Source organism: Protopterus annectens, chromosome 11.part0 (genome assembly GCF_019279795.1).
Source record: "Protopterus annectens isolate FY-2018-M chromosome 11.part0, PAN1.0, whole genome shotgun sequence".
Classification (NCBI taxonomy): Eukaryota; Metazoa; Chordata; order Ceratodontiformes; family Protopteridae; genus Protopterus; species Protopterus annectens.
The window spans coordinates 1,208,269,068-1,208,294,089 of NC_056745.1; the positions used below are offsets into that span (position 1 = coordinate 1,208,269,068).

The following is a 25,022-nucleotide window of genomic DNA, read 5'->3' on the forward strand; positions in this document are numbered from 1 at the left end:
ACAGTCTCCAATCTCCTTCAGACTGGCCCTCCTACATAGGATATAATCCACCTGTGAGCATCTTCCTCCACTCTTGTACGTCACCCTATGCTCCTCCCTCTTCTTAAAATAAGTATTCACCACAGCCATGTCCATCCTTTTCACAAAATCCACAATCATCTGACCTTCTGCATTCCTCTCCTTAACACCATACCTACCCATCACTTCCTCATCCCCTCTGTTCACTTCACCAACATGCCCATTAAAGTCCGCTCCAATCACTAGTCTCTCACCCTTGGGTACACTCACCACAACTTCATCCAACTCGCTCCAAAATTTCTCTTTCTCATCCATCGCACACCCAACTTGTGGAGCATAAGCACTAACAACATTCATCATTACACCATCAATTTCGAGCTTCATAAACATCACTCTAAATGTTCAAATTCAGGAAACATCAGGCAAGTGAATGTCTACTGAATTCCAAATTCAGTAACTACCATAACTTTAAGCTAACAATGAAGTGCATGAACAGAAACAAAGCAGTTATTCAGAAGTCATTCAAACATTCCAGTTATGCTCGATATGTTACTTTGGTGCATTTCAATATTACGACAAGAATCTAGTATACACATTTGCAACAGTTACCTTCTAGTTAAGAAAGAAACAATGTTACCTTAGGAGGGCATTGCAGCAGATGGTGGAAGTCTTTTAGCCGTTGTTCAATGCTATGCAAAATGTTACTGTTGATAGTGTAAGATCGGTCTATTCCCTGAGCACATGAGTCCATTAGACCTTCCACTCTGTATAAAAAAGCAAATGAATCACTACATGAGCAACACAGCAAAACCACAATGCATACACCAATGCCAATCAGATGACATGTAATGACAAAGAAGAAAGTGCATTGCATACAGCAGCAGTCTACAAAACGGTGAGTCCACAAATACAAAAACACATGTACAGACCAAATGCTGACATAAAATCACCTTTTGTGCTGCTGTGCTACAAAACAATATTAGCGGTCAGAAGAGCAAGCATTTAATCTAATCCAAAACAGCAATAAAATACAAGATTCAAAATAAAAAAATATCAATGTCAGAAGCACTTCTACATTTGTCTAAAGTGTTATTTTTTTTCGAAAATGCAACCATACTCTTCCACAATAAACTCCAGGTTCAATCAAAATGTGCTGCGATCTAAGTACAGTTGTGCAGACAATCACCTCAGCAGCAGATGTTCAAAACAAAGGAATATATTATCCATGAAAACAGTTGTGTCCAGCGGGGTTACCTAGTTAACAAATGTAAAAGTACAAGAAGAAATACAAATCTAAATGGGAGTCAGCCATAAAGTAAGGGGAGAATCCTTAGTCCATCTCTGTGTTTATAATTGACTAAACTTTATTATTTTACTATTTCACAGTTTTTTGTACCTCTATTTTAATGTCCATTGTAGTCAATAATGCTTATATGACTGGAAGAGCAACTTATCAGCTTTTTCTATTTATAAGTACAAACTGCAGGATACCTGAATGCCTTCATGTGTTCTAGACATGTGCCTCCAGTTGTTAGGCACATTTCACACACAGTGGCAAATTTCTAAATGCTGGTATTTCCTGCATCTATGGCTGATCAACATGCCTTGTTTTGATGAAAATAATCTGACATCCTGTAATTATTTCCCAAACATTCATCTGACAATCTAACGAATGGTGATTTTACCACTGAACTCTATATGCACTTGACAGATGTTCACCATACTATCAGTCTACTAGTGAATCTTTAACTTGAACATTAACTTGAATACTTTTTCTCTGTAACTATATCTTTTGTCTGGCAAATGGTTAAAAACAGCCAAGTAGTATCGGTAAATTAGAACTCATCTCAAAGATTTTTGGCAGCTTTCATTAGAATGAGATTTTGTTTTGCTAACAGATTCTCTGAAGCTTGACAGTGTGCATGTGATGCTCAAAGATTCCTCTTATTTTACAGGTCATCTTACTTACTGACAGCCTGTCATGTTTTCACACCTCTTCGTTAGTATTACCTAGATAATGCTGATAGGAAAAATAAAGGCTCTTAATGGAAGTGCTGTCCAAAGATTCATTCTTAGTACAGTGGCAGGGACCTCCATGCAGATTGCAAGAGGACATAGGTTTAATTCCTAGACAGGGGTCACAGTTTTCCTTTCCGTTTCAGCTGCTAAAAAATGTCATGCTCAGGTTCTGTACTGCAGTGTAATTTTATCAAAAACAAAACAAACAAAAAAAATCACCATCCTGAAAGTTTCCTAGCTTAAATGAAAAGTAAAGTTTTTTAAGTACCTAACTATCAACAGATTCATTACTCCAGTGCTAACTATACAGAATGCTGAATGTCCTGTTGTCTGGAAGTTACTGCAAAGACTATGGTTACAAGCTGTTAAAGAGCTTCCTGTAGTTCCGTAGTTCCGGGTTTGATTTACCTACAAATCGTTTAACCAAGCAGTGTTCTGGGGCAACTTGAAAGATGGACTATGTTCTTTAATGGCCTCCTGGACCACATGCCTAGTAAGTAACTATGAACCTATTTATGAAATGTGAGAAAAGAAGTCCAAATTGCTGTACCACAAACTCGACTGTGCAAGCTTTTGTATTAGATGCCTATCCAAGAAAACAGGCTTCTGCCATACATGTTTTCCCTGACGTTAAAAACTTTTACATCGCTATCTCAAACAGTACAGCAATTAACTCACTAACAACTATTTGGTGTAGAATGTCACACCTCTAGCCACCTATACATAACTTGAATTCCAGAGGACTTTCTGAAAAATAAACTTAAAAAGCACAAGATAAACAAACGTAAATATGCTGTGAATAATAAAAGCTATTAAAATTATACAACTAGCAATGTTATCAGCAAGAATTATTCTTTACAGTGATAATACTGAGTACATTCACAGTCTTTCCATAAATACTATGTTTTATAATGCAATCAAACCCCAAATTACGTTTTTTTGTTAAACTTTCACAAATTGTCCTAACTCGTAAACTATACTACCTAAACATACACTGTTATAACACTTTTGTTTACCAAAGTTTCATATGACAAGAAAATCCTCTATGAAGGTATGTTTACTGAGATACTTACAAAAATATGAAAACATATGCTTAACTGTATAACTAGCAATATAAATAACACTGAAAATCTGTAAAGATGTGCAACTTACAGTGCAAATGTCAGACAATCTTCTTCAAGAAAGCTAAGGTTTCACCTGATGTCTTGCAACAATTTGTAAGTCACCTGATTTTTGAAATATTAAGTATATATAGAAATATTGTTTATTTTCATAATTACTAACAAACGGCTAAGAATATCTTAGATTTTGTAATATAAATGGACATTGACAACAAATTTTCCTGTCTCCCTCTATAGCATTTCACACCATATCCTTCAAGAACATGTAGGGCTCTCAGCTATGAAAATATGAACATAAACATGAAAATATGAATATGTGACAAATTAATTGATTCATTTATCTACCGCAGGACATCTTAAATTAACAATGTTAGAGTCACTTTGTTAACAGCTCTTTTCACTTTTTAATACTGCCTATTATTAGCTGATATGTCACTTGGTTAAAGAAGCCAGATCCAAAAAGTGTCTGGATGCCATAAGTAGTTATGGGTGACTGGAAGCATACAAAAATGGCATTATAGACTTAACTTGAGTTAAGAAAGTTGGTTGGAAAGGATCTACTGAGTAACTGGTTGACCATGTTTTTCCTACATGAATGAATCAAGCTGATTAGATTGTCCAAGCTAATTAGAAATGTCCACTTTCATTCTTCCTCACCGATGGGGTCTAGGATCTGATCCTTGGATCAGACTCAGCAGCACTCTACAAGATTTCGGATCCAAGCCTCATGCTCCTCCCTGTATCCATAATGCCCTAATCCATCCCCAATTCCTCATACAGAGTTTGCTGCCTTACTGCCAATGATTTATCACAACATACATAAAGACACCAAGGTAAATGAGGCTCAAACCAGGAACCTGATGGTTTCTATAGCATCTAGGAAACTTTTAGGAGTATTGGGCCAGGGGATGGTTGGAAGGGAAAGTGAGGAAGAATGAAAATTAACAACACAGATGCCAAGTTATGGTAAGTACGTAACTTCTAAATCTGATGTTGTCATTTTCATTCTTCCTCACCAATGGGTCAGTGTCCCCAGCTACGCACCTCTCAAGTGGCCCTCAAGGAAAGATGTGTCTGAGGACTGTCAAACGAAAAGAAGCTCTATTCCTAGAAATAATGTTCAATTTGTAATGTGTAATAAAGGTATGGAACTCTAACCAAGTGGCTGTAGCGAAAATGTCATCAGTTGAAGTTCTGGAAGAAAAGAGAGCTGAAGTGGCCATAGATCTAGTAGAATGGGCTCAAGGCAATTCCAAACCTTTCTGAGAATAAATCAGCAAAAAAAAAATCTCAAGCACTCACGCAGTCAGGAGCAAAGGACACAAAAAGTTGATCAGATTTCCTGTACTATTTTGTTCTGTAAAGGTAGAAACGTAATTGTCAATGAACATCAAGAAAGTGCAGCATGTATTCGCCCTTATTCGAAAAATAGGGAAAGAAAAGAGGCAGTTGTACGGACTGGTTAATGTTAGACTCTGTGGCAATCTTAAGCATAAAGGAAGGATTGGTTCATAAGGACACACTATCCTTATGAAAAATGATGTAAAGAAGCCTAGCTGATAAGGCCTGTAACTAAAAATTCTTTTCTCTGAAGGTATAGCTACCAAAAGTATTGTTTTCCAGGACAGATATTTCATATCACACTTGTTTGCTGGTTCAAAGGGTTTTTAATTTAACCCCTGGAGGACTATCATGAGATCCCAAGGGAAAAGAAGGATCCTTTATGGGAGGTCTAAGGAGGAAAATTCCTTTCATAAATACTTCACATAACCTAGAAGTTGATAAACAAAGAGGTTCTTTTTCAGCATGCAAATTGGATATTGCAGCAATCTGAAGTTTAATGATAGAAAAACTAGCTCCTCCTTTGAAAAGAGTACTGAGGAAAAGAAGGATGGCTGAAGTAGGTGCTGAAAATGGGTCAATGTTTCCTTTAGAAGCCCATATGGAAAATCTTTTTCACTTGCTTTTGTAAACTTTCTTAGTGGAAGCCTTTAGAGAAGCAAAAATAAAGTTATGTACTGGGAAAGTAAGCCTGTACCATATTACTATTACCAGAAGTGAAGAAACTATGTGGCCAGTTCGAGGGAGCTGAGATTGGGATGCTGTGATTCTGATGGGTGACACCAGAGATCCGGAGTGGGCTCCAGAATCCATGGAGGAAACTTGAGGTGAGACCACAGAAAGGGGAACCACACCTACTGAGGCAAGAAGGATGATTGAGCTCTTCAGCCTGCTTACTTTCTGTTGAAACTTTGAGATCAGCAGGAGAGGGGGAATAAAGCATAGAGGAGATCTGGAGGCCAGTCGTGAACTACATCATCCCTGGGTGACTCTCAGCGCAAAGTACTCGCTGCACTTGTGGTTGAGGGGAGAGGCAAATAGGTCGCAACAAGGCTGGCCCACACGGCTGAAAATCCTATTCGCTACTGACTGATTGAGGGATCACTTGTGAGTAATTAGAATGGACCTGCTCAGTCCGTCTGCCAGCACTTTGGTTTTCCCTGGTATGTGTGTTGCAACTAAAAAACAGTCTGATGAGATCGCCCATTCACAGACCCTCATGGCCTCTCTGCACACCAGGTCTGAATGGGTACCTCCTTGTTTGTTGATGTACCAGACTGACATTGTTGTTTGTATGGATAGCAATAGTCCCAGATGGAGAATGTCCTGAAAAGCTTGCAACGATAGAAGGATTGCTCTCATCTCGAGAACACTGATATGCCTTGGACCATCTTTCCCCTGAAATGCTCCCCCCACCCTAAATGGGAAGCATACGTGGTCATGGGGAGGGGGGCGTGGCCTGCCTAAGAACAGGTCTTCTGACTGTATCCACCATGAGATATAACATTTGCAGACTGGTGTCAGCATTATGGGAACAGAGAGAGACTGGTATAGAATGGACCACTGTACCTCCAAAGTCCATCTGACATTGATTCAAGAGCCCATAACACCAATTTCGAAGGGGGGGATGGAAGGGATAGTAAGTCCTCCACTTGATTTGTCAAGGATTTGACTCTGTGAAGAGGTAATGAAGGCACTTGGAGTTTTGCACAGGAGTCAGTTTGGACTTGGTAAGATTTATCATAATTCCCAGGGAGTTGGAGATCTGAAGCACGTAATCCAGGCTTGAATCAGCTGATGCCTGGTTGGGGCAGTGAGGAGCCATTTGTCCAGATAGGGAAACACATGAAATACTCTGAGCCTCAAGTAGCTGTTTAAATCTGGAAATGTCGATGATATTGAGTATTGTTGAACTCAAATGTCTAAAATCCACACACAGACAGAGACAGACAGACAGACAAAAACACACACACATGCAAAAGAGATTTATAATACAGGAGAAAAATAAACCCAATGCATGTAAAACAGCTAAAGGGAGGATCAAAAAACACACAGAGATATATACTGTCAAAACATATTTCAATAAAGACAACCTTATTGGGAGAGGCTGGATCTTCTACCTAGCAGTAATGGTGGTAAACGAGATTTGAAGTGTAGGGGATGGATTAGGGCACTATAGGTAAAGGGAGGAGCATGAGGCTTGGATCCAAAATCTTGTAGAATGTGCCCAGGTCGGACCTGAGGTTCACATCCTAGACCCATTGGTGAGGAAGAATGAAAAGGACATCAGATCAAGCTGATTCCTGTACAGTAGGTACACTGTTTGATTCTTTCTGCCTTCATTTGCCTACTGCGCGACTCTGAGCAAGTCATTTAAGCACACAGAGCTCCTACGTCGCCCCTGAAAAAGAACACCTGCGTCCAAGAGAAGTTACTTTTTCAAATGTACAAAAATTTCTAAGTTATCTGTAGACAACCACAATATGTAAAATACTCTCATTTTTTATTCTCTTATCTAAAGGGAAATATTAAATTGCATGGGATGGTTAAAGGACACAGCAGAAATTACAATTTAACATGAAGAAAAGATTCAATCTTACTTTAAATGAGACTATTTTTGATAAAAATGTATAAGGCACGTAGGAGATCAATGCCTCGATTTCAAAAAAATCATAAGTGACTTCTTGTCTCTTAGGGAAGGGAGACTGGCGCCCTAAAATATCACATTATGTGTTAGGAGAAAGGGGAAAAGGCAGGGATATTGACTCTTGGTGATAGCACTACTGATGTAACACCCACACTCAAATACCACATGGGAAAAAGGGGGTTAATGGTGATGGGGAACCTCAGCCTGACAGAAATAGAAATAAGGTACACAAATAAGTCTTGGAAACAAAAATATCACCAGAAGGAACAGAACAAATGAGATGGGGTGTTAATATAACACCTCAACAAATAGATTAAAAGACAATGAAAAGATTGGGGGATCTAATTCTGCAAAAGTGATTCATCAGACATCTACTGTTAAAGTAAGTTCTTACACAGCTGCACTATGTCTTTCTTTGGATCACTGTTGTAATATTACTGAAATATGGGAACATTTCCAAAGCTAAGTTGAAAGGGATGTGGTGAGAGAAGTTGAGCTGGAATCCACAATTCCTTGATATAGCAAATCTATCCCCAGCCCTGGAAAAAATTAGAAGTTATGTACTCACCATAACGTTCCATCTGAGTAGGTGTATTCATTTGTCTGCAACCTGTGGGTTATGGATCCGACATCAGATCCGAACCGGCATGGTTATCCAGCTATGGATCCAAGCTCTCAGCTCCTCCCCTCACCCATAATGCCCTGCTCTACCCTCATGACCTCAGATCGAGTTTGCCAAAGCAACAATACCCTAAAAAGGGTAACAAGGAATATGCAGGAAACTGAAAGGCCAGGGGGATAGGAGGGCGGGATGGTTGCAGACAAATGAATACACCTACTCAGATGGAACGTTATGGTGAGTACATAACTTCTAAATCTGAAGTAGGAGATTCATTTGTCTGCAACCTGTGGGACAGAGTCCCCAGCTACCTGAATCTTGGGCGCCATCATGGAAGGATATTCCGAGCACCGGAGCCAAAGGATGCTCTACCCCTAGATGCAAGATCCAACTTATAGTGAGAAATAAATGTATGAGATGAAGCCCACGTGGCTGCTGCACAAATATCATCTAGAGGAATCCTAGCCTTGAAGGCTGCCGAGGTAGATACTGACCGGGTTGAATGAGCATGAACACCCCCCGGTGCGGGCCTTCCTGACGCTTGATAAGCCAATAAAATGCATTGTGAAATCCAGCGGGACAGAGAAACTTTAGAAATTGGCTTGCCCAAATTGAATTTTGCAAAGGAAATGAACAGCTGGTCGGATTGCCTATGACCAGCTGTCCTGTTGAGATAAAATCTAAGTTGCCTGTGAACATCTAATGAGTGTAGCTTATATTCACCTTTGTTTTCATACTTAGGGAAGAAAACAGGGAGGTTAATGGACTGATTGATGTTTGCTTCAGAAGCGATTTTAGGAAGGAAGGACGGGTTGGTCCTGAGGGAGACACGGTCCGGATGAAATACCAAGTAAGGAGGTTTAGCTGACAAAGCTTGAAGTTCAGAAACTCTCCTGGCTGAAGTAATGGCTACCAAAAAGGCTGTCTTGTAGGACAAAAATTTGAGATCCACCGTAGCCGCGGGCTCAAAAGGAGGAGCGGTCAAGGCCTGCAGGACCAAAGAAAGGTCCCAAGGAGGAACTGCTTGTTTTATAGGGGGCCTAAGACGGAAAGTACCTTTAAGAAATGTTTTACACAATTTGGCTGACATAAGAGGGATAGAATCTTGACCAATGTGGTAGTGAGAAATTGCCGCCAGTTGAACTTTGACTGTGGAACTGCTGGCACCATCATTAAAAAGAGAGGTTAGAAAATCAAGCACTACAGGAAGAGGAACCGTGAAGGGATTCAGGCCTTGCCGCTCCGCCCACACAGAGAAACGTTTCCATTTGCTTCGTAAACCTTTCTAGTGGATGGTTTATGAGCCGCCACCAAAATAGCCTTTACCGGTGAAGAAATACCGGGAGTCCTTATCAAGAGTGGAACTGGAGCAGCCAAGCAGTCAGCTTCAGGTTGTCCAGGTTCGGAGGAGGAATGCAGGATGGATGGGATATCAGATCCGGGATGGGATCCAGAATCCAAGGAGGATTCACCGAGTGAGACCTTAGGAAGGGGAACCAGATCTGTCGAGGCCAGAATGGAGCAATGAGAATCATTCTGCAACCCACCCGAGAAGCTTTCTGAAGAACTTGCAGCATCAGAGGCAAGGGTGGATAGGCATACAGAAGACCGGGTGGCCAAGCATGCACCAGAGCGTCTCTTGGGGTACCTCCGGGAGGAGGTATTAGAACGAAAAAACTGTCGCACTTGGTGTTTGAGGGAGAAGCAAAAAGATCGCAGGAAGGGGTTCCCCACCGTGCGAATATGCGTTCCGCTACTTGACAGTTGAGAGACCACTCGTAAGGGGTCAGAATGGTGCGACTGAGCTTGTCCGCTAGGATGTTGGACCGACCCGGAATGTGCGTTGCTATGAGAAAGCGATTGGTGGAGATTGCCCATTCCCAAACTCTCATGGCCTCTCGACAAAGAGGGTAAGACCTTGTTCCCCCTTGCTTGTTGATGTACCAGACAACAGACATATTGTCCGATTGAATCGCAATTGTTCCCAAGGGAAGAAAGTCCTGAAGTGCTAGCAACGCTAAGAGCACTGCTCTCATCTCTAGAACATTGATATGCAGTAAGGTCTCTGAATCGTTCCACGTGCCTTGGACTGTCCGGCCCGCAAAGTGCCCCCCCCACCCGAGGCGGGAGGCGTCCGTGGTCACCGTGGCGAGAGGGGAGAAGCACAAAATGGGCGACCCTCGTGGAGATCCGGAGAGTGGAGCCACCACAAGAGGGACCGCTTGCAAGCCTTGCTGATCGCTATGGGATGATGCATGGGGAGAGCAAGGTATGACCACTGTACTAAGAGCGTCCACTGTAGAATGCGCATATTGAGTCTGGCAAGAGGAAGAAGTGCTATCGACGAAGCCATGGACCCTAGAGCCCTCAGGACCAACTCCGCTGGAACAGAACATGAATGGAGAATGGCCCGCACCTGGAGCTGCAGATTTAGAACTCTGTCCGCAGTGAGGAAGGCTCGTAAACTCCTTGTGTCTAGTCTGGCCCCTATGAAATCTAAGAGCTGAGTGGGTGCCAGGTTGGACTTGTTTGTATTTATTGTGATGCCCAGAAATGGAGCAAGATGGAGAAAGGAGTCTCGCGCCGAGAGAAGTAGATGCCTTGTTGGGGCGGTAAGGAGCCAGTCGTCCAGGTAGGGAAAGACCTGCACCCCTGAAGCCTCAGGTGGGCCGCTACCACTGCTAGTACTTTGGTAAACACCCTGGGGCTGTGGTGAGACCAAAGGGAAGGACCCGAACTGGTAGTGACTGGCTCCCAGCCGAAGCGGAGAAATCTCCTGGAGCGCCTGTCCATTAGGATGTGGTAGTACGCGTCCTTGAGATCTATCAAGCACATCCAGTGGCCTTCTCCCAAAAGGGAGAATAGATTGTAGAGTGACCATTCGGAATTTTTCTTTGGGGACTGCCAGATTCAAGAGAGAGAGGTCTAGGATTGGTCTTAGTTCCCCCGTCTTTTTTGGCACTAAAAAGAATCTGGAGTAGAACCCTGATCCGATCTGGTCTGGGGGAACGGGCTGGATGGCTCTTTTCTCTAGCAGACGGCCAATTTCTGCCAAAGCGGCCTCCCTTTGACCGGGTGGTACGTCTGGGAGGGACTTCATCTTTGGAGGGTGAAGGAAAGGAATGTGGTATCCCCTGGATATGATTTGGAGAACCCAGCGGTCCGATGTAATGGACTCCCATGCCGCTAGGTGCCCCGAAAAACGTCCCCCGACTGCCTCCAGAGTAGAGCAGTCGGGCAACCCCTCAGGGTTGCTGCGCGGGCCGTTCAGGGAAAGGTTCCCTGGACCCGAAGTTTCTGGGAGCCCCTCTGCCACTAGGGCGGCGTCCTCCCTGTCCTCCTCTGCCACGGAAGGACTGGTTGTCCGGAGCAGGCTGGGACTGCTGCGACTTCCGGAACCACATCTTCTTCTGACCCTTTTGGTTCCTAGAATAGGGCCTCTGGGGTGCAGAGAAGCGGATTCCGACGGCAGACAGCGTCTTCCCGTCCTTCTCGCTCTGGGTCAACGTCTCGAACGGTCTTGCCAAACAGAGCAGAACCATCAAAGGCGTTCAAACGACGCCTTGAAGGGCTCAGAAAAATCGCAGTGGCGGAGCCAGGCCTGGCGTCTAGTGACCAGTCCTGTCCCCGCAGCTCTAGCGGCGCCCTCCGTAGCATGGGAGAGTAGCCGCATAGAAGTATTTGTGACTGACCTAAGAGTGGCCATTTTGGTGGAGTGCAGAACTCTGTCCTCCTCCGAAATGGACTCAGGGGGGGATGCAGCGTACTCCTTAATAAGGTCTCGCTGCATCCGAATAACATGTGCCAAATAGTTCAGCGCCCTTACCGAGAAGGTCGCCGAACTGAACATCCGCTTCCCCAAGCGGTCCATCATCCGAGACTCCTTGCTCGGTGGGTGGACTGAGGGACTCTCCTGAGCCAGTTCCCTCTTTGTGGCCGCCGCCATCAACATGGCATCTACAGGAGGCCCCTTACTCCAATGGGTCCTGTCGGAGGGCGGGCTAAGGATCCTATCAGGTCTTTTGGGAATTGGCTCCACGGTGTCCGGCTCCTTCCACGCCCTGGTGGTAATAAGGTCCACCAGGGGGTCGGCAGGGGACACCCAAGAGGTAGACGGGCCCGTTTGAATGCCTCCAAGAACACGGACTCGTCCGAGGAAGACTTGAGGGCAGACCACCCCTAATACGGAGCATTTCCATGATGTCTCCGAAGGAGACATCCTCGGGGGGTGACCGTGGGGAGCCTTCCCCTTCCTCCAAGTCCGTGTCTTCAGTGAGAGACTCGGGGGAGTCAATGTGCCTCCTTTTGCACGTATGCTTGCGAGGGGCCTCCTCCGGGGCTGTCAGAGGAGTCCTCAAACAGCAATTTGCTCCATGGGAGCAACTTGGGGCACAGAAGCGGGCTGTCCCAGGGGCCGGATGGTGGAAGCCTGGCCCAGTGCAGAGGGAGCGGGACGGAGCCGAAGCAAGTGCCGGGGTCCGGAGACCCTCAACAGAGCCCTCTCCACTACATCAAAAGCCGAAGGGAGCCGACCTCGACCAAAGGATCCGACAATCGGCTCCCCTCGATCCGAAGAGTGGATCGGAGCCGGCGCGAAGCACTCGGATCCGAAGGACAGTGCGCTCCGACACAGACGGCGCCGAAGGAGCACTGATCCCCGGATCCGGCTCGGACCCAGGCTCCGAGAGATCGGGTCCGACGCACTCGGCAGGGTCGGATCCGAAGTACCAAGTACTATCGGCTCCGACCTCCCCCCGGCTCCGAAGCTGCTCGGCTCCAGTTGCTCCGAACCCGGATAGCGGGTCGGAGAAGGAGCAATAGGCTTAAAAAAGGGTGTTGAGCTCCCCCCCGGAGGGGGGGGAGGCAAGAGCACTCCCATCTGCATCTGGGCCTGGATGAACCTTCTCATCATCCGGTCCAGATCAGCATCCGAAAGGCTATGGGTAGATCTCGACGAGGCTACCGAGGTAGGCCTGGAATGCCTCCTCGATAGCCTCGACGGAGATCGGGTCTCCTCCTCCTCAGGACCCGGTGAGAAGCACACAGGGGACCGGAGCCGAGAAGGAGGAGACCGAACCGACAAAGAAGCCGGGGGAGAAGCCCGCTTGGCTGGCGGGGCCGAAACAGAGGTCTCGGCCCGCCGCTTGTGGTGCTTCTCCCTCCGGTCCTTTTTTGATGCATCCCTCTCCTCTCCTGAAGCGGGAGTTTGAGTCCCAGGAGCAGGAGGGGGTGCCACAGGGGGAACAACTGCAGCCGCAGGAGTCCCCGAAGGAGCGGAGGTCGGAGCCGAGTCCGGCGGTAAAAGACCCGCCAAGACCAGCTTGGACCTCCGCTCCCTCAGTGCCCTGGGGTTGAACCCTGCACAAATGGAGCAACCAGATGTGAGGTGTTCAACCCCAAGACACTTAACACACCGAGTGTGGCCATCCGCCGGTGAGAGCTTATGGCCACACTCGGAGCATTTAGAGAATATAGACTTAGGCTGTTCAGCCATAATCTATAACAAACCTAAAGTTACAGAAAAGTAACTTAAACAGTAAAGAAAACACACAGGCCTCACACACACTCTACGAACCAGCGAGGGGAGGGAATAAAAATTATTACTGAAAATTAAATTAAACTAAAAACAGTCAATATATAAAGGGAACCTACAACTTTCACACAAAAAAGTTAAAGAAACAACAATTTCTCTGATTTTTCACAAGAAAATAGTCTACTTAGCTGAGAGCTATGTATCCACATCCAGTCACCAGCGCGGCAAACAAGATCTGAGGTCATGAGGGTAGAGCAGGGCATTATGGGTGAGGGGAGGAGCTGAGAGCTTGGATCCATAGCTGGATAACCATGCCGGTTCGGATCCGATGTCGGATCCATAACCCACAGGTTGCAGACAAATGAATCTCCTACTTCAGATCATGAATATTATAAAAGTTGATAAAGGTGTGGATAGAAGACCAAGTAGCTACTTACAAAAATGGAGTCCCATTCTTAGAAGAATGTTCCAAAGGAAGAATCAGTTCTCATGGAATGGGCTTTTATTAGACCAGAGAGCTACTATCCATTAAAAGAGTAAAACAGAAAAAAACACTGGAAATCCAATAAGAAATTCTTTAGAGACTGGGGAACCAAACATTTTCTTCTGAAAGGAAACAAACATGTTGACCAGATTTTCTTATGTCCGCGGTTTTATAAAGGTAACAATCTGAGTTGCCTACGAACATCTTAAGAGTGAAGGAGTCTCTCTCTCTCTCCCCCCCCCCCTTTGATTTGAAGAGAAGAAACAAGGAAAGTTTGAAAACTAATTCAAGGAGGCTGCATTGACCACTTTAGGCATAATCCAAGGAGCAGTCCTAAGGGTTACCTACCTTGTGGAAGATGAGAAAATATGGAGAGGCCATTAGTGCTTGTAGCTCAAACACTCTTCTGCTCAAAGTCAATGCCACTAATAAAACCCTTCCAAGTACAGAATTTCACAGACAAGGAAGAAGCAGGTTCAAAATGGACAACAAGTTTTTCTAAGACACAGTTTAGAACCCAAGGAGGAAAAGCATCTTTTCTTCAGGGGTCTGACGTGCAGGATGCCTTTCAAAACCATTTCACCTCAAAACGTATCGATAGTGGTGAATCCCGGAGCAGGCAAGCACAGATGTCTTGACACATGTGCTTTAATAGAAGAAAATGGCTGTGCAAAATTGAACAGTTCACACAAGGAAGAGAATATTAGCAGGGATACCCATTTGATCAGAGTCCTGTTTCTTCTTGTGGCACCAAATACAAAATCTCTTCCATACGGAAACATAAGACTTTCTTGTAGTAGGTTTTCTACCCTGCAGCATATCCTCTGAAGAAAAGGTGCCTGAGCAGAATTAAAATCCTATCTAAATGGTTACAATTAGGATCTAAAGATTTTGATAAAATAGACAGTCCCTGTGATGGGTAACCAAGTGTATCTAGTGAGGTAGTCTGTGATGACTGCCCCTGGGAAGATGAAAGAGAAGTGAGAACCAGTGCTCTCTCAGCCAAAAGGGAGTCACCAACAATATTTGGCCTTTTTATTCTTAATTTTGACAAAAGACTTTGGGAATTAGAGGAAGAGGAGGGAACACAAGCAGGAATTTTCTCTTCCATGTAAAGAACAAGGTGTCTGTCTTCCATGCTTCTAGGCATGGTATTCTGAAAGAGAACAGCCCAAGTTGCCTGTTCTCAGTGGAGATAAGTGATCTATTTGGGGTTCATCCCACTGATGGGCAACATCCAGGAAGCCCTCTCTGTTTATCATCCATTCATGAGGGTCTGTCCTAGAGTTGTTAGGAAGTCCGCACCCGTGTTCCTCTCCAAAGGGATGTACACTGCCTGCACTCCACTGCAATGTCCCAAACAGTCATGGCTTATCTGCAAAGGTGATAGGACTTTGTGCACCCCCTTTTTATATACCATATTACCACTGAGTTGTCTTTGTAACTTTGGAGTGGATATAAGGTTCAAAGATGGCCCAAGGACTGAAGTGCCAGGAAAAGAAAGTACAGTTGTGTCCCACTTACATAATTATAGATGTTCATGTAGATCAAGGTTCCAGTACTGATTCCTGGGTCTTCCTGCTCATCAGCCCAATTTCTGAAGTATTTACATCATCCCTAGCCAATGGATGCCTGAAGAACAATGTCTGGAAGTCAAAGTATAAGAATGGCATTCATCTGCACTATCTTCAGGTCTTTCTAAGCAGTGTGATGCCCAACAACAGCACAATCTCCCCATCTGTTTGAATTAAAGTGAGGAGGAGGAGGAGGAAAAAACATAGGAGTCAGAGAGGAGATGATGGATGTGAGGGCTAACTGCATGAAAAAAAACTCCTTTATCGCCTGCACCCACCAAGAGGGGGACAAGTGGTCAGCAGACAGAGGGGCTCGAGGGTGGGAGCATGTACTGTAACAATGATCTACTCAAATATCTACAAGTATGGTAAGTGGGACACAACTGGACAATGTTCTTCACAGTCAGTGTTGCAGTACTAATTCCTGACTAGACTCCCAAAGCTAAAAGTTGGGTGGTTGGCCTTCTGTATGACCTTAATAAATAAGATTTTTTTTAGGAAGGAAGAAGTGAAACCTGCTCTAGCTTGGGAGACACTGCCTAGGTTATACTGCTTTCTATAGGTGTGAACTGAGTTCTATGACTAGAATCCCAAAGCTGAAAGTTGGGTGGTTGGTCATCTGTATGACCTTAATAAATAAGATTTTTTTTAGGATGGAAGAAGTAAAACCTGCTCTAGTCTGGGAGACACTGCCTAGGTTATACTGCTTTCTGCAGGTGTGAACTGAGTTCCATGTGGCTGCCTCTAGAATGGGCTTGGTGGGAACTCCTTTGAGGAGAGCAGTGGTAGTCAACCCATGTTGAGTGGCTTTGACTTTAATATGCCCTTTCGATGGTTCAAGTCCCAGAACTTCATGCAGTTAGCTACCCACTTTGAGATAGTTTGTTTGGAAACAGACCTGCCCTGTTTACTCTCTGTGAAAGCCACAAACAATTACTCTGCTCTATTAGGGATTTTTACCTGACCTGAATGTGTACATCCAGGGAGTGGAGGACTTGCTCTGTTCTGTTTTGCAGATCTGGACAGAAGACTGATAGGATGGAAAGCTTGGTTTAAGGTAAGTTCTGATACCACCTTAGGCAGAAATAATGGGGTTGTTTTCACAGTGACAGTATCCCTGTGGAAGACAGTGAAAGGTTCTTTAAACATGAGGGCTTGTAGCCAGAGACTCTCCTAGCTAATGCAACAGCTATACAAAGGTGGTCTTCAAGGTGAGCATCTTTACAAAGGCAATGTCAGTTGGTTGAAAGGGTGGAAAGGTTAGTTTTTCTAGCACATAATTTAGATCCCATACCGGAATGGGGTTCCTTAAGGGTAATTTTTGTTAGCACCCTGGAGATAGGCAGGAATGCATCCTTAAGGGTGGTCTCAAGTAAATCACCCCTTTTAGACAAAGTTACATGTGGGGGTGTGAGAAGATAGGTGGAGCACTGCGCAGGCAACCTGATATTGCAGATGTATATACCTTACTGGTAGAATGGGGAAAGTCTTAGTCTAAAGAAATTTGTCAGGTATTGCAAGACTGAGGGAATGTTTGCTTAAATAGGGCTAGGAACATTGCTGGATACCAAGTGGAAAATAATTTTGATTTTTCCAGGTAGAGTTACTGGTACTTTGCCTTACTGATTCCCTCAGAATGGAAAGAACATCCATGAATGCAGTTCTAGGTGTCAGAACCAAATCCTCTAGTCAAGAAAGTTAACTTGAGGGTGGTTACTTGGAGGTGGAAGACAGATCCCTTGACATGACTGAGGAAACCCATCTCCTGCAGTAGGGTGCGGAATCTCCCCTCATTCAGAGTCAGAAGGAGAGAGAACCACTGTTGGCTGACTCAGAAGGGGACCATTAGAATCATTCTGTCTACCCTGAATTTTTGTTAGCCCCCTAGGAATACATGGGAATGCATACAGGAACCGGACTTCTCCATGTGAAGGAGAAGGCATATATTTTCCAATTTTCTGTCTGTTGTGTTCGGGGGCAGAACTTCTGTATGTGCTTTTTGTGGAGAAAGGCAAATAGATCCATTAAGGAGATCCCCATTGTAAAGCCAAATCCAGGAAGGCCTCTCTTTTCAGCACCCATTCACTGGAGTCTCAAAGGTTCCTGCTTAGAGAATCTACTAGGGTATTGCTCCAAAATGGCATACAAGAGGGTATTGCTCTGAAATGGCATATAAGAGGGTATGAGGGTCAACTCCTGTCTCTTCAGCCAGCATTCAAAATTTTCCAGCAAGGCTGCAGAGATAGTAAGACAAAGTTGTGCCTTGTTTGCTTATGTACCAAATAAGAATGGTGTTGTCTATCGAGATCTGCATAGTCCCTGGATATTCTGTACCTTCAGGGGAACTAAGTTGCCTCCCCAAGTTATGTCTGAACTGTCCATGGCAATGGTCTTGTCTGTTTCTGGCAAAGTGAATTATGTCCCTGGGTTCCTTTGTATGGTGTTTTTCCACAACAGGAACTCCTTTTTGTAGGCATGGAATGAGGGCCAGTAGGGTTGCCAGGGGCTGCGAGTACTATTCCCAAACATTTTTGAAGATACCGTTGGATTTTCTTCATCTGTAACTTTGCAAATGGGATCATTAGAATGCAGGAGGCCATGTATACCAGTATCCAAGAATTCTCTTCCCGTGATGAGCTGATTTGGAAGCAGACCAGTTAGGTAGCCTATAAAGAAAGCAATCACGTCTTGGGGAAGGAAGACTTTCTGTTGAACACAGTCTATAAGGGCCCCCAGAAAGAGGATCCTTACTTGAGGAAGAGTCTGTGATTTATTAAGATTTAAGGTGAAACCTACCTTCTGAAAACAGTCTACAGCAATCTGTAAGGCATCTAGGGTCTCTAAAGTGGATCTTCCCTAAATAACACAGTTGTCTATATATGGCTAAATATGAACCCCTAGAGTTGTGCAATGTACTAACAGAGAAGCTAGGCATTTTGTGGAAACTCTGGGAGCAGTAGATACCCCACATGGTAAAGCATCTTGGGGTCCGAATGAAGAGATAAGTCAGCAGGGGGTCCGAATGGAGAGATGACAAATCAGCAAGCAAAGGAGAGTAGCACTGCTGAAATTGAATTCATAGTCAGATCTTGGTGAGTACATTCACGAAGTGGACTCAGTTTTTCACAAAATCTCACCAAGATGACACTGATGAATAGACTGTATTTTATACAGCATATTATCATGGACAGAGGTAGGTCAAAATAAAAAAAAGATAGCTGGGTGCACAAGACCAGGATAAAAAAGTGCCTAATACTGGTAGGTGTACTGTGCCACGACTGGAAAAAAATGACAGTGTACAATCCTCAAAATACAGAAACATTCCTACAAAGGGGCTAGGCCAAGCCCAGGGGGAGGATGGCCAGCCCGTTGTAGAAAGAAGTAGCAGTCCACAAAAATCACAAAAACTGACAAGCCAAAGAAGAGCGATAAAGATGATAGAGTGGACTATTGAGGATAAGAAAGAAATTATGTATTGTTACTATTATGCAAAAAGCCCAGAATTTCCAGACAGGCATTCATTGCTTGAATGTAACTGAGTTCTGACTGAGACTGTACTACTGAAACAACTCGAAATATAAATTGATAAGTATATTTTTTTGGCACTTCTTTCCAAAGTTCTACAGTATTCTAATTATTTTTGCTAGACTGATTTAGATCTATAATATTTGCTGGCTTCTGATCTGTGTTGAAAGTGCTATTTTTCCCCCACCCTTAATCCTGCTCTGTTAAATACTGGCCAAACAACGTATGTTTTATCTGATTGTCTCAAGGCTTGCTAGTATAATTAAGATTCCCTGTTTGTTACCTCTGCATTCATTGCTTGAATCTAACTGAGTTCTGAATGAGAGTGCTAGTGAAATAACTCTAAACATAAATCGATAAGTATATTTTTGGCACTTCTTTCCAATGTTCTACAGTATCCTAATTGCTTTTGCTTGATTGATTTAGATCTATAACATTTGCTGGCTTCTTATCTGTGTTGAAAGTGCTATTTTTCTGAGTTGAAAGTGCTATACTTGGTGGCTTTGCAAATGCCTGCCCCTACTGTATAATTGATCTGTGACACTCCTCCCAGTCTACTCTCTTTAGCTCATTCTACCTAATACAAAGAGAAGAAGAAAAACATTTTTTGCACTTTTACTGTGTTTGTGTTTCTTCCTACTTTAGGACATATTTTGCTCTTACTGCCTGTTCTTAAAAGTACTTAACAGCATTTATTCTGCTGCATTTATTACTGCTTGTTAGTAGACGATTAAATTGTAACTGTTATTCTAAGCCTTTGGATTACGCACTTGGGCTTCAGACCAGTTGTTACACATTAGGAAGGTTTGTGGTCTGCACTGTTGTGGTATGACAGGTAGCTTAAATCCTTCTGAGTTGGGAGTTGCTGATTGAAGGCTTAGTGTCTGTTATTCTAAAGTGTATTAGTTCTGGTTTAAGCACTTGGGCTTTGGGTCAGTTTTTTTTTACATTACGAAGGTGTGGTCTGCACTCTTTGGGAGGCTGGATTCTGCCCTTCTGAGCTGGGAATTTCTGGTCACAGGCTTATTGTGCCTGCTTATTTGAACCGTTTCTTCTGAAATTGGTGTGCCTTGTTGCTGTAGCATAGACCAAATTCAGGCCTGCTGAATCTAGCTTTGTCTGTATAACTTGAGCACTGATCCAGGCCATCTTATTTTTTTGGAGAAGGTTCCCCTGCACCCTAGCAGCAGGAGTGTGCAGTTAGAATTTGTCTGACTGAAAACTGCTGGAGCAGGGCTCAGTTTTGAGCTTTTTCTGGTTAACTGGGTAACTTGTTTAAATCAGTTTGTTCATTTTCTATTGTTTTATATATATATATATATATATATATATATATATATATATATATATATATATATACACATCAGGCATGGGCAAACTACGGCCCGGGGGCCACATGCGGCCCGTTAAACGTTTTGATTCGGCCCGCCAAACTTGAAAAAATTTAATAAATTAACCTTGTTAATGTTTTATTTCCCCTGCAATTCTGATGTTTCCTCACTAGATGGCGCACTCTAGATATATTGGCTTTGTTGAGGTGAAGCGTGGGCCTATTACTCCACGTTTGCACTTTACGCCTCTATGAAGATGAGCGGACCCAAGAAAAGGAAAGTGGACAGAGAATGTCGAGTGTTCAATAAGGAGTGGACAACTAAATATTTTTTCACTGAACACCGATCATCTGCTGTTTGCCTGATATGCCAAGAAACTGTGGCGGTTTTTAAAGAGTATAATATTAGCCGTCACTTTGCCACAAAGCACGCTAATTATGCTAGCAAGCTCTCAACAAAAGAACGAGAAGCTGCTGCTGAGAAGGTGGCAGCTAATTTGAAGGCTCAGCAAAGTTTTTTTCACCGTCAAACTGCCATTCAAGAGTCAAGTACCAAGGCCAGTTTTATGCTTTCATTCAAAATAGCAAAGGCTAGCAAACCACTGTCTGAGGGCGAGTTTTTAAAAGAATGTATGGTAGAGACAGCGATGGTGATATCCTGAAGGATAACAGAACTTTCAGGGCTTCACCTCAACAAAGCCAATATATCTAGAGTGCGCCATCTAGTGAGGAAACATCAGAATTGCAGGGGAAATAAAACATTAACAAGGTTAATTTATTAAATTTTTTCAAGTTTGGTGGGCCAAATCAAAACGTTTAACGGGCCGCATGTGGCCCCCGGGCCGTAGTTTGCCCATGCCTGGTTTAAAGACTCACTTCGAAGTCAGAGATTTTATTGTAATGCTTTTCTTCATTTTCATTGGAAATTAAAGCACATGTTTTCTCCATATCCCAAGATGTGTATTTTTCCCCCAATGAGGTGATGTTTTCAAAGCATGCCATCTATCTGCTCCTGTTCCGGCCCCTTTGTCAAATGTTAGAACTCAATGTGGCCCACAAATCAAAAAGTTTGCCCACCCCTGATATATATATATAATTTGCACTTTATTCATCTGCTTTTAATGTATTTGTGTTTCTTCTAACTTTATTACTAAGGGCATTGACTACAACTCTGATCTAGAGATATATAACAATAAGTATCCTTTTCTGTGCATTTAAAGTATTTTTTTATTGTATCTGCTTTAGTTTCTGAAAAAAAAAAAAAAAAAAAAATATATATATATATATATATATATATATACTTGTTTCCCATCTTTCTAAGCAAGGATAGTCCAGTTTTCAGGTTAAGTGCTGAATTCAGGGCTGTGTTACAAATCTCTTTGTTTGCCCATACCTTACTTGGATAGAAGGAAGTTTCTCTGTTCACTTGTGAGAGAGGGGACCTTTGAGCAGCCTATCTGCCCCAGGAGGAGTGGTTTCAGCCCAGAAATTAGTAGTTTATTGGCCATTTTGGGCTAATTTCTATCGCTTTCATGTCCCTGCTATAAATACCGCATTTGCCCGGCTTTGCACGCCAGGCAACGCTGGTTAGCTATTGTATAAGTATATAAGTATTCCTGGCTCCACAAAGTCTCCTCTTCAATTTTTCCCTTGGAACTAGACAAACTTTCAACTTAAGCACTCAAGCCATTCATTTCTCAGCCCAGCACTTGCTCAAAACTCATAGCAAGCACTTATAAACCCTAGCACTAGACCCTCCTATACTGTACAGAAGGAATAGGCTCTCTATTCAGCGTTACCAGCCATTCAGTAATACAGTTCACTGTACCTATCCAGGCATGCCCAAAGGGCAGATTCAGGCGTACTCTCCAGTCCAACTGGTGAATCTGGGTTTTTTGAGGCAATGTTACAACTGCCTCATGTACACAGACAACTCTTTCCTCCTACCACCAACCACTAATACATGTGAGAGATGCAATTAAACAGCCAAACTGGTGACTAAGCTCTCTCAACCCAAAGCTGGATCAGATAGTCAAGAGGAGAAGGGAAATACTTGGATCACACCACTAGTCTCACAAAGACCCATTAAACCAGCACCAGAAAAAAACACACATAAATACATGAAAACATACTCGGAGGCTCTAAATAAAAATCTGCAAAAGCAACAGAGACCTACAAAGCTGAAATCCAAGCAACCTCCACCCCCCAACACAAATCATGAAACACATACTTCACAAAACCAGTGTGCCATGCAATCACAGCTCTTAAGGAAAAATAACATACCCAACATACTAGTAATAGGTGACTCTATAGTCAGGCACACTGACGTCCCACTCACTAGGCTGAATAAGGAGAAGGTTACTGTTAGCTGCCTGTCTGGTGCCAGGATCCGCCACATAACACCAGCACTCAGGTCACTCCAGAACAAGTACAAATATGACTCTGTCATTGTCTATGTTGGTGTGAATGACCTGAGACGTACCTCCCTGGACTACATGAAAAGAGACATGGAAGAACTCTCTGATCTTGTAAGCCCAGGGCGGTATGACCCTGACCCAGAGTAGCATCCTGCCCTCCCCAAGAATGATACAACGGTATAAAGAAAAAATTATCAATTTCAACAACTGGCTAAGTTTCTGGTGTCATTCAAAGGGGATTCAGTGTCTGTCAGCCTGGGATGACATGCTCAACAAGCCTCTCTGCTTTGCTAGAGACGGCTTGCACCTGTCATCCTTAGGCTTTCGAATACTGGCCAAGGCTCTTGCCACCCCCATAGTGCCTTTTTTAGGCAAGGCTCAAAAGACAAACCCACTGCCATAAATAGCACAAGTAACAAAAAACTGAGGGTAATGCTACTCAGTGCCAGAAATCTAAACCTCAAAATGCACACACACGATGCACTCCTCAGTATGGAGAAAATCGATATATGTGCAGTAACAGAAACTTGGTTTAAGGCTCCAGACAACACCCCAGCACTACCAGGCTACAACTCATACCATACATTTCGGCCACAGAACCCAGACCGAAATACAAAAGGTGGGGGCGTATCCATATTCGTCAAGAATACCCACACCTTCAGGTTAGTGGCACAGCACGATGCTTCACAGATCATCCACGTGCAACTAACAACGGGCAAAACTGCAATTCAAATTGTAGCTTGCTACAGATCACCCACAATGTCCCAGGATCCCCATTCCGCATTTCTGGAAACACTGGGAAATATAAAGGTCCTACCAAACACCCTAATATTGGGTGATTTCAATTACCCAAACATCAACTGGGAGAACTACTCAAGTACTAACTCCCTTGCCCAACATTTCCTAGAATTTATACACTCAAACGCCCTGGATCAACTAGTCAACACTCCCACCAGAGGTGACAACATATTGGACCTGGTCATCACCAACATGGGCGACCGGTGCTCCGCATGGAGATCAACCCCTCGCTGGTTAGATCTGACCATAAACAAATCACTTTGGATATCCACATTCCGACCCCACCCCCGGGCAAGGAAACCACTGTGAAAAACATTTCAAAAGCAAACGTCACGTTACTTAAGACTGAGGTGGAAAGTTTCAAAGCCCACATGCTAAAGGATAACGCTGTCCAAGATGCAAAATCCTTTACTAATGCATTCTATGGGCACCTGCAAGAATGCATGAATCGTGCTATCCCAAGCAAAACCAAGACTCACTCCTCCAAGAAAAGGAAACCAGTCTGATGGACTCCTGCCATAAACAAGCTATACAACAGAAGGAAGAAACTAGTACAGAAAAGAGTAAAATCCCAAGAAGGGAAGACATCCCTGATCAGTATCAGCAAGAAACTATGATCCCTCATAAAATCATCCAAGGCAAGTTTCAAAAGAAAAATTGCCAAGGACTCCAAAGATAACCACAAGGCATTCTTTAGCTATGTCAAGAATCTAAGTGGCAATGCTCAGATCTGCTCAGAGTTAGTGCAGAATGGTACACAATACACTGAACCGACCGATATTGCCAACATACTGGCAGACAGGTTCAGCGCAAACTTCACCCCCTCTCACCCCCAAAAGGGATCATAACCATACCAGAAGAATGTAGAGCTCCTGAAATCACAGACATGCAGGTTAAAACAGCCCTCTCCAAAGCCAAAAACACAGCATCAATGGGACCGGATGGTGTCTCACGCAGTGTCCTACATGAGCTCAAAGATGAACTAACCCTTCACGTAAACACACTGTTCAAACTCAGCCTCTCCACAGGTTACGTACCCATAGAGTGGCACACAGCAACGGTTATTCCACTCCAGAAAGGTGGAGCCACAACAGATCCTGGGAGCTATGCCCTATTAGCCTGACTAGCTTGGTCTGCAAGGCTATGGAGCGCATCATCATGGAACTCATTAACAGAGACATTGGGAACCTCCAAACACTGAACCCTACCCAGTTCGGCTTTGTTAAGGGCAGATCATGCCTCTTAAACCTGGTGGACTTCTTTGAGACAGTTACCAAGGCTATAGACGAGGGAAGGGTGGTACACACAGCTTACCTAGACCTCGCAAAGGCCTTCGACACCATTCGCCATTCTGGCATTATAAAAAAGCTCACCAGCCTGAACATACACCCCTACGTCACAAGATGGGTTGCCAACTGGCTCACGGACAGAACCCACATAGTAAGAGTTGAGGGAGCTAGGTCTGACTCTAAACCGGTTATAAGTGGCGCTCCCAAGGGCTCAGTCCAAGGACCCCTTCTGTTTGGCATAAACTTCTCAGAGGTACTGGCAAGAACAGGAGGACTATGGCTGACCAAGTTTGTAGACCATTGCAAA

At 43.9% G+C, this 25,022-nt stretch overlaps 1 protein-coding gene across 3 annotated transcripts in view; it reads right to left on the reverse strand.

The window, feature by feature from the left end:
• Positions 1 to 25,022, reverse strand: part of PPP6R2 (protein phosphatase 6 regulatory subunit 2) — a 4,227,669-nt gene that overhangs the window by 2,434,006 nt on the left and 1,768,641 nt on the right. For all 3 annotated transcript variants that reach the window (XM_044088566.1, XM_044088567.1, XM_044088565.1), the window contains exon 9: positions 656 to 782. In XM_044088566.1, the coding sequence (XP_043944501.1) occupies positions 656 to 782 (127 nt within the window). The remainder of the gene's footprint in view (positions 1 to 655; positions 783 to 25,022) is intronic.